This window comes from Capsicum annuum, chromosome 8 (assembly GCF_002878395.1).
Source record: "Capsicum annuum cultivar UCD-10X-F1 chromosome 8, UCD10Xv1.1, whole genome shotgun sequence".
NCBI lineage: Eukaryota > Viridiplantae > Streptophyta > Magnoliopsida > Solanales > Solanaceae > Capsicum > Capsicum annuum.
In genome coordinates this window covers 147,348,008-147,359,018 of record NC_061118.1, presented here as the reverse complement: position 1 = coordinate 147,359,018, position 11,011 = coordinate 147,348,008, and the positions used below count along the sequence as shown (strand labels likewise).

General features: G+C 32.5%; 2 protein-coding genes across 2 annotated transcripts; one reads left to right on the top strand and one right to left on the bottom strand.

Annotated features, from left to right (window-relative positions):
- The first annotated feature begins 724 nt into the window (after positions 1-724).
- Positions 725-3,921, top strand: LOC107839313 (wax ester synthase/diacylglycerol acyltransferase 11). The gene is made up of 7 exons (XM_016682741.2): positions 725-1,084; positions 1,618-2,223; positions 2,362-2,428; positions 2,742-2,851; positions 2,984-3,193; positions 3,287-3,424; positions 3,760-3,921. Exons 1-7 carry the CDS (start codon positions 857-859, stop codon positions 3,919-3,921), a joined length of 1,521 nt encoding a protein of 506 aa, XP_016538227.1. The 5' UTR covers positions 725-856.
- A 150-nt stretch (positions 3,922-4,071) lies between these two features.
- Positions 4,072-8,173, bottom strand: LOC107839314 (wax ester synthase/diacylglycerol acyltransferase 11). Its single transcript, XM_016682743.2, has 7 exons — positions 7,534-8,173; positions 6,185-6,778; positions 5,643-5,709; positions 5,155-5,246; positions 4,782-4,991; positions 4,495-4,629; positions 4,072-4,348 (listed from the first exon to the last, which is right to left on the bottom strand). The coding sequence occupies exons 1-7, from the start codon at positions 7,759-7,761 to the stop codon at positions 4,184-4,186; spliced, it is 1,491 nt and encodes a 496-aa protein (XP_016538229.1). The 5' UTR covers positions 7,762-8,173; the 3' UTR covers positions 4,072-4,183.
- Between the last annotated feature and the right edge of the window lie 2,838 nt (positions 8,174-11,011).

Genomic DNA, 11,011 nt, shown 5'->3' with positions numbered 1-11,011 from the left:
ATGATTGACAATTATCTCCACATTTAGCTTTTGGACATATATCTTCATTATCATCAAATTGGTTGCAGCTTGATTTTGAAATCGCTTTCAACCTGTTTAATCTCGTCTCACCATACCATTGGACCATTGAACCGTAAGCTCTGATACCACTTGTTGGGTTCGAAATCGAGATGGCGTTATGCGGAAGCTTAAAGTTTGCAAACAATAAGACGGTAATTCAGATGACAAAGAAAAACAAATACTAAAAATATATTATTAATATGGTTTGGTCAAACGATTACATATTCAAAATAATATTGAAAAAAACTTAAAATCCTATTAGGAGAAAATCTTTCCCTAAACAAAAATCTTAAAAAACTACACTGTGAATGCTATTATTTTATGGTATGAGAAGAGAGTCTTCTATTTATTCTATTTAATGTCCAGAACCTTTCTTCTAAGTGGAAAAGAATTATAAGTAAAAGTAATTACGGTAACTTTTATTTTCTTTCTAAAGAAAAGTAAAACTTAAATATAGTAAGAAAATCAGGCAAAAACCCTCACACAATTGTCCGGTAACACCGTTTTCCCTAAGGCGGCTCTATCCTTGTCACCTTTGATTCAATTGACCTGACGCAATTTATCATTATTGCACAACCATCAACCTTCATCTATAATTTCACTGTAATTTAACGGTCTTATAAGACACACAATTATATATCTAACGTAAGACGAAATTGAAAGCTAGTACTACTAAACTTGTTATATATACAAAACAACAAAATCCCATTTTCCAGAACAACATACACATACAAGTTATTACTAAGTAATAGCTAAACTCACAAGTACTTGTCTAAAAAGCTAAGAGACATTAGTAATGGAGTCCATAAATATTTTAAAACCAATTAAAACAAAGGCAAAACCAATTGAAAAAGAAGTATGTGAAGAAGAGCCATTGAGTCCATCATCAAGGTTACTTCATGAACCCAACTTCAATGTCCACATACTCTCCATAATGGCCACCAAATCAAGAATTAACCCTCAAGCTATCAAGCACCAATGGATCCCTAATTTTGTTAACCATCCTCGTTTCTGCAGCCTCATGGTACAGTTAGATCTCTCTATAACAACATTGTTTGTTCAAATATTTTTGGACTGTATATGTATGAAACTATCCTTCACATTTGATATGCCAATATATATAGGCTGGCTATAGCAAAACACTGCTATAGAGAATGTATATAAAATATTATAACACAAGAAAAATTGGTTTAAAAAAATTATCCGTTTGTATAAGATAACTGTTATAGAAAGGTCTCATGATGAGCTATATGAATCAGATATTAATCTTAGACTTAGAAGAACAAATATTACACTTGATGTTAGACAAAAATGAAATTACAAATACTTAGGAACAAGTCTAGTGCGATATAAAATACTTCGTCTACTTTTACTTGTTTAAGGGATGTGTCAAGTCGAATATAAATACATAAACATGGTAAAGAAGTAGAATTACGATTTTCGATAGCATTTTTTTGTTTTGTTTTGTTTTGTTTTATTTTCATATACCTTTTTTAACGAATTATATTACTAGTATGTTTTCTTAAACGACATGTTCGTTCATTCATCGTTAATTAGGTGGTGGATGAGAAAAATAAGGGAGTAATGAAATGGGTGAGGACAAAGGTGGACATTGATAAGCACATTGTGGTGCCTCAAGTGAACGAACAAGACCTCCAAGAAACACCAGAAAAATTCGTGGAGAATTATATTCGGAACCTTAGTACAACAACTCTTGACAAATCGAAACCTCTCTGGGATCTCCATCTTCTCAACGTTAAAACATTGGATGCTGAGGGCGTCGCGGTTTTAAGAATGCACCATTCACTTGGAGATGGCACATCTCTTATGTCCCTTTTACTAGCTAGTACTCGCCAAACAGCTCATCCTGATAAGCTTCCAACTATTCCTGGAACTAAAAACAGGGCTATCAATTTGGAACATAACCAGTACTATTCGATGAGAGGATTATTATGGCGATATTTTGTATTGATTTGGTTTTACATGAGGATGTTTTGGAACACAATAGTGGATGTGTTGATGTTTTTGTCCACGACAATGTTCTTGAAGGACACAAATACGCCAATTAAGGGCAGGCCAGGTTCTGAGTTTAATCCTAGGCGATTTGTTCACAGGGTACTGAGTCTTGATGATATGAAATTGGTGAAAAATGCATTGAATATGGTAAGTACACTATACTGTATAGTATGTATATATATATATATATATATATATATATATATATATATATATATATGCATGTATGTCATGCAGATGCCAATGTTGTTTGATGTTTTTGGACTTTCTCATTTGCTTGCACAGACAATAAATGATGTCGCATTGGGAGTAACACAAGCTGGTTTGTCTGTTTATCTCAATAGGAGATTTGGTAAGTTCCTGTCTCATGTATTATTAGGACTATTAAGTTTTATTTATCATCATTATTTTGTGTATATAGAGTCATTAAATCGTAAATCACGCAGCAATTACAGAGGAAATATCGAATGATCTCGTCAGTTTATAATAAGTTGAACCAGTTATCTGAAAAGTAAGACATATGACATTTTATAGTAACAAGTAACATAACATACAAGGTGTAAAAGTCTCTATCTTATTTACAACAATTACAAGGAATTTTATTGTTTGAACTGTCCATCACAAGGTCATGTCATTAACTTTAATTCTTATGCAAAATTTGGTAGGTGAGGGCAGGAAAGACAAAGGAGCAACAGAGAAAACCAATAATCTCCCTTGCAACGTAAGACTTAGATCAAGTCTTCTTATAAACTTAAGACCAACACCTGGAATTCAGGTGATGACGTTCATTGTTCCTCCAAATTTTGAGTTTAATTTCTATACACCGTTCGTACATACCTAAATGACTTGATAGTAAAAAAAAAACATATTTACACTAACGGTGTGTATATTACAAACATATATATAGGCTTTAGCTGACATGATGGACAAGAATACTGAGGCAAAGTGGGGCAATTGGGTTGGTTCTGTCCTTTTACCATTTAAAATTGCATTACGAGACGATCCCTTAGTTTATGTCAAAGAAACTAAGGCAACCAGTTTTCGTAAGAAAAATTCTCTTGAAGCTATCTATACATGTTACATCTCCAAATTAATACTCAAGCTGTTTGGGATTAAGGTAATCACTTCTTAATAGTACTAAAATTTTTCGTCATTATTACAAGATTTGACCTCTTTTCTTCTATGGAAACAATAAAAATTTTAATGTCAGACATCAAGTTCAATGTCGCACAGAAGTTTGATCAATACAACAGTGGCCTTCTCTAATTTGGTGGGTCCTCAAGAGGAAATTAGCTTTGGTGGGCACCCTATGGTTTACCTTGCACCCACTTCTTATGGCCAGCCTCAAGTAAGTATTACTCACACAAATTTCAACTTTTTCTTTTTTGGTTTCATGTTCTATAAACGACAGTCTAATGTTTTCTACTGAAAAATATATGAACAAACATTATAATCAAGTCTAGCGTTTATCAGGAAGGATAATTTTCAAAGTGGTATATCACAAGTTTTTTTTTATTTTTAATCACACGTCTTAAAGAAAGAAAAAAATTTGAATGATGGATCTAAGAAAGGACATTTGTGTAATTCAGCCCATGTACAGTCTCTAGGTGTTCATTTATAATCTATATATTTGTGATTTGCATGTTTAGATCTTTACATCGTAATCCCAAATTTAAATTGCAGGCTCTGATGATTAATTTCCAAAGCTATGTAAACAAAATGACCATGGTTCTATCAGTAGACGAAAACGTGATTCCTGATCCACATCAACTTCTAGACGATCTTGAACAATCTCTAAAGCTTATCAAGAATGCTGTGGTAGAAAGAGGTCTTTGTCAGGAATAAAAAAAATGTTCGACAACATACAACATATATTTGGTTTTCTCATCTAGCTTGTTATTGCTCAAATGTTGCACTTCCTTTTTCTTATTAGGAAGTCTCTTATTGTGTGCAATAAGCGTTAGTACACAATGATAGTAATGCTATATGACAATATTACGACAATAATACAAAATCAAATAGTATATAATTAAGTGTACGTACATATCATCACATAAGGACCAAATTTCAAGTTTTATTGAGGAGCTTTCAAATGCAGTGTAATTAGCTAGTCAACTTTGGTTCTCGATTTTGTGATAGCAGCCTCGTTGATAAGCATAAATGAATCGACAAAATCATCGCCAAGCTGGTTAGGATCTGGAATTAATCCTTCATCAACTGCTACAACAAATGTTAACTGCTTGGCATAGCTACACGCATGGACCATTAGCCCCTACAATAGGCATTTGAATTCAGCGATTTTGGCCTAAACAGTTCATGATTTTTCTTTTAAAATATATAACGGTCTTATGAAAAATATAGAAAATTCATATAACTGATCTCAACTAGCTTGTGACTCGATTAATTAAAGAAACTTACAGTGGGATGTCCATAACATGTTGGTGCAAGGAATGCCAGTGGATGGCCTGCCAAAGAAACTTCTTCAAGCGGACCGGCTACGTTTGAAAACATTAGTGTTGTATGGGATAGAACTCTTCCAAGTGTTGTCACACCCTATGTGCGATGCCAAAGCCCAAAAAAGAAGTTTTAGGTTTAGATTACTACTAGGACAACTAATGAAAAAAGAGAGAAGATAAAGAATTATCAAACACGTCGTCCTCTTATCATTGTTGAAAAATTAGTAAGAGAAAAATTAAGTAGAGTACCCTAATGCCAAAGAACTTGAAGATGAGTTGTAAAATATAAAAGATGCATCGAGTCTCAAGAGAATGCTTCTTTCGATCCATTGACATTTTAGCTTTGCGAACATAATCCAGAGGATCCTCTAACTGGGATATATTTAATGGCATTATGGCAAAGCTGAAACAATTTCCTTGTATTACAGTAGCATTCTTCTCAATCATTTCAGCTATAGCCTGTCGTCGTCATATAGATCATGTGAACTTAATTAATAAATCTGTATGTATTATTATTATTTCAAACTTTAAGCAAAACAATTTTACATCATTCTTGTACAAACAATCTTGGAATTAGATCTTAATTAATCTTTAATGTGTGTAGAAGAAATTAAATACTCACTTGAACTCCTAAAGATGGTCTCAAATTCACCGCTACAGCGGCTCTGCATCTAATTCTTCGTTCTAGCCACATCTTGCCCTTACCTTCAACTTCTTCGGTTATGATAGGAAGAAACGCATACAAACTTTTGAGTACCATGCATGGTTAGAAACAATCTTATAATATCACATATTATGTTGTTACATGCAACCACAGATTAAATATACAAACCTTAATTACGTAGCAGAAAACAAAAAATATAAGTTCCATAGCAAAATTAAGTAACCTTAATTGTGGTATTACATGGAAAAAATGGGTAGCAACGTACTTTAGACAAAAAGAGAGAGAGACAACATAGGAAATCTAAAATTGGGGTAGCTTAGACTTAGAGTGCAATTGATCATGAGCACGTAGGCCTACTTGGTATAAAGATAAACTCCAGAAATATAATTAAGGTACATAAAATTACATTTCTAACAAGTATATAGTGAGTTAATGATCTTAATTACCATAGTTTCTGTCGATATAGCGAGAAAAAGCTGCTTGTGTTATCCCCAATATAACGTCATTAATCGTCTACAAGAGAAAGAGAGAAAAAAGTGCTTAGGTCAGCAATAAAGGCCAAAACAGTACTGAAACAGTTACTTTCAATAGAAAAGCTATATATAGTTGGACCAATGTATCAATTAGTTGGGACGTGTCAGCTATGTATTGCATATATTATCTCAATCTATAGCAGTAATGTGTTAATAGGTGGGTCATTCATGATATTAACGTAATTTTTTGGGCAAAGTCCATCATGGTATTTGTTAGTCCATTGCCATAATTTGTTTTAATTCTGTTTAAAAATTAAACTGGCACGTTTTATATTTAGTAATAATTTTTTAAATCCAACAACGTGTCAAACATATTTCAAACCATAATATTCAAAATTGTATTTCAGTATAATATACTTATTTTTAATTTAAGACCATAAAATTTAAATTTTTAAAATTGTGTGCTCAGTCAAATCAAGACATAAAATAAAAATAGAGCAAGTATATATACTTACAACATTTGTTGTATTCTTAATAAATTTGATGTCATCCAAGCTAACAGTCCGATAGATAAATCTTTGACGATTGGATTTATGTGCAATCGTGAAAGGTGATTGAGAGTCCTTCAAGACGAGCATTGTCGCTGCAATAAGCAAAACATCCATAACTGTGTTGAACAAGAGGTTGATGAGCACCCACAATTTTACGAGGTACTGCCATATCAGTGACCAAATATTGCTTATTGATAAATTCGATTTGCCCTTAGAAGAAGGTGGAAGTGTGGGCAGACAAGTAGGATCCGAGATTGTCCGAAAACAAGAGAGTAAGAGGGACATAAGGGCAACTCCATCTCCAAGAGAATGATGAAAACGGAAAATAGAAGTTGCCTCGGCTTGTGAGGTTTTCATGTTAAGGACGTGAAAATCCCATAGAGGTTTCGACATGTCAATAGTGGTCGTGCTTAGGTTTGATATATACTGCTCGACCAATTTGTCTGTATCCATATTATTATGGGCGATCTGGGGCAATATGATATGATCATCTATATTCACTGTCGTGGGAACCCATCTTATTTCTCCATTGCCATCATGACTTAACTCGTCCATAACCTGTTGACGTTTCAACAAAAATTGATGAAGAACTTCAAATTAAATTTTATGCACCAAACTAGTATTTACAGATGTTACGCTGTCGGGCAATATTTATATATTTAGAAAAATAATTGCAAAGAATCTATCGGAATCAGCCTCTCTACTTTACCTAGGTAGTGGTATGGTTTGTATTCTATCGGAATCAGCTTTTCTACTTCACCTGAGATAGTGATATGATTTGCGTACACTCTAGAATCCCACTACGTGGAAATACACTGGGTATGTCCTCGTTGTAGAAAATAATTGCAAAGAACAATTAATTGACATAAGGACAAGAAGTCAGTGCATAAAGTTGGAGGAACGGTCAGAGTTTTATTTGCATTTATGTAAAAAATTATTTGTGCTGCCTAAAATTGCTAGCTATAATAAACTAAATTAACATTGACATATTTTAAGATGTCATTACATATAAGCTAGAGTTTGAATTAAATTGTTAAGAAACAGATAAAGATCATAGTCACTGAAGTGACTGTTTATATTCAATATGCTGAAAAACAAAAATACCAATAATCTGCACATACGGATATCATATACAGAGGAGATTATTGTTTCGATAACCCCCAGTTCTATTATTATTGACTTGACTTATATATTATTATAAAAATTATTCACTATCCAAATGAAAGACGATCGATTATCTACCCAAGATAGAGAGTCCCACGTACGAGAAAAGGTCACAGATAGAGAGTTGAACCAAGTAGCATTTAGCTTACCTGCAAACTCGAAAAGCGTGGGTGCTTAAGCAACTTGCGTTGGAATTCAGCTTTGATAGAGTCAATCTCAATTGGTACTTTCCAGCCCATGATAGCTACGATGTAAATATTGAAGTCAGGCACATGAAACACTCGAGAAGATGGACTTAGTAATGTTGCTTCTTCTCCACCGTTTTCATCATCATCATCTGAATTTTTTGATATTATTCGTATAGGTTTGAGATTCATCTTTAAATCCACCACCCTGATCCTCAATGATAATATTAAGTGATGATGATATTGATAACCCACCCAACTACGAGGCGAATATTTCTAAAAATTATTTATAGAAGAATGGAAGATTTATTGGGTGCACAAGGAGTAGATCGATCGATTTCCTTTTCTTGAATAGATTATTTCAAAGAACTATAGTATTTTAAAATGTATTTGAGGAGTCAAAATAAAAAGTGTGGATGAAAATTGAAAAGGTAAAAGCAAGTGGCTGACAAAGAGCAATGTGAGGCATAAAGAGAATTAACTAAGAATTCTAACACTCCAAAATTTCTTACACTTATATCAAAGCTTGAGGCGCACGATCACTTGAGCTATAAATAAATGCTCTCGTTTGCTGTAAAAAATCATCAGCATTGCAACCAACGACCCTCTTCTTTGTTTTCATATTGGCAATTACCAAATACTCCCTTCGTTTTATATTAGTCGGCTACTATTAACTTAACATATTTATTAAAAAATATTAATTAGGAGTTTATTTGACTAAATTAACCTTATTAATCATAATTTGAAAATATAAATTTAAGTAAATATACATTGTTTAGTTATTTAGTGTTAAATTTTTAAAAAAAAGGATCAATTAAAATGAAACGGAGAGAGCAAATGACTACTTCCTTTCTGTTAAATTCTTCTGTTTTTTTCTCCTAATCTAGTTTGTTGGGCTCTTCGCTAACAAGACATTTTCAAAAGTTATTTTGATAAAATAACATAAATCTTGAAAAATTAGGGGAAGAGACACTTTTTATGACATCAGCAAATGGAGTTTTAAAAACTATCCTAGCCCACTTTTTATTCTGCTATCTAGTTTTTTTGGAGGTATTATTTAATTTTTATTGATACTTGTATCTTTTTTTTTTTTCTTTGGTTTCTCATTCGATATTCGGTATCTGTATTGGAGTTCGATTAATTCGAATTCACGTCGGATAGGGCCCCATTCGGGATAGCACTCCCAACAGAATTTTTTTCATGCTCAGGATCAAACTCTCGATCTCTGATTAAGGGTGGAATAACCCCATCCATTGCACCACAACCTATATCGGTGATTCTTGTATCCTTTCACTGTAAGAGAAGATCTGTTTATTTTGGAAAAACATTGGGGACTGTTGGGACACGACAAAGGCCGGCTTCAAGCTCAAGGTGAAGCTATCGAAGCAATTATATGTTTATAGTTTTTCAATTTTTTTTTAGAAAATATTAAATATTTTTTAATATTTTCTTTGTCCCATTTTGCTGTCTCTTTTAACTCAGCTCAAATTCAAATTTCCTTTTATAAATTCAAGATTATAGTTACAGTTATTTTCAACTCTACATTCAACATTAAAGAAAATCTTTTATAATACGTACTCTCAATTCTAAAATGAACATTTACTATTAGGGGTAACTTACTTGAAAACAAATGTATATATTATTTATAGAGTTTCTATAATAATTATTTCAGCTGATTGAAGATTTTTAAAATTAAAATTTATAAATCTTAATTAAGATGAAAAAAATGTTTCAAGAGAAATCGAATGAATTAGTTATACTATCATATAATAAGAAATTTTTGATAAATCAATTATAAAACTGTTTTATTGTGCAGGTCATTATTGAAGAAGTTGGGAAATCTTGTACTTCGCCACACCTTCCGCCAGCTTAATACAATAGCCAGCCACTTCGTTGTGCAAATTTGGTGCTCAGCTTACATCATCTATCCAAGTCACTGTTTTGATATCTCCACCCCCTCTAGTCGTTTCTTTATCAGTATTGTGTTTTAGTTCATAGGATAATTTGCTGTGGAAATTTGTTTGTCTTAAATTCACTTCAGCTTTTGATGTTATTACTATTCCTAGAAATGGATCTTGGGCCTAACTTAACCTCAAAAGCTAGCTCATGAGGGGAGTATTATCCAAAACCATATAAGGAGATCAGGGACCTTTTACCCCACCGATGTGGGACTCCAACACCCTCACACGCCCAGGGCTGGACATCTGGAGCATGGACAATATAAGACGGGATCCATTCTTGACATGGTATCAGAGCCAGGTCCATTTCCATTTTGAGCTCCCGGTCCACGCGCCAGTGCAAGTTGGGTCTGGGCGTGAGGGGAGGTGTTAGAGTCCCATTTTGGGCTCCTGGTCCACACACCAATGCCAGTTAGGCCTGTGCGTGAGGGGGGTATTAAAGTGGGTACTAGTGGTTTGCTTATATGGACTTGGATAACCCTCCTCTCTTGAGTTAGCTTTTGAGGTTTAGTTAGGCCCAAACTCACCTACATTACCTTTGGATGTTGGTACTTTTTCTACCAGAAAATCGTAGTACTTATATCAATAATATTTATCTTTGCTTACAAAAAAATATATATTGAGCCGTTCATGAACATGACTCAAGTATTATTTGTGTATTATCCAAAGTATTATTGTATAGTAATATTTATTTATTCTTCAATTCTAGCGTTTGCTAATAAGTCAGTAATTTTATTATTGAGTTTTTATTAGTTATTCTCCATTTTATTTTACTCGTCCTAATTTAATATTACACAATAATTAATAAAAATAATTAATAACATAGTAATTTTAACATAATATTCTAATTACATAATGTTTATATTTTAATTTGAAGAAAAAACAATTAATAGTGTAGGTAAAAAAGGAAAGAATATTGTATTATCTTGATTAATAAAAAATGTCAAGTAAAATAAGAAATCAAATTAAAAAAATTTGAGACAAGTAAAATGAGATGAAGAAAGTACTCCCTTCGTCTCAAATTATCCATCTCAAATTGAAATGACACATTGATTAAGAAAAATAATTAATACCATGCCTAATTTATTATAATACCCCTATTAAATGATATTTATATTTTAATTTGAAGAAAAAGTAATTAATACAAAGGATAAAATGTAAAATTAAAAAAAATATTTTTTCTTGATAAATAAAAAAAATAAGTAAAATAAAAAATCAAATTAAAAAATTTGAAATAGATAATTTGAAATGGAGGAAGTATATTTTATCGTTATTTCCCATCGGTAAAAAAGTTCTCATTAAAAGTACATCGTCTATCTTGAAAAATGATAACCTAATTTTGGAAATCCTAAAGTAAAGGGACGTGTCATTGTCAAGTAAGATATTGGACCATTAAAATTGCATCTATTTATGATTTAACACGTGTCATGGTGTTTCGATTTGGTAAAAATTTGCTCACACCTACTTTTTACGCCCAGCACAAT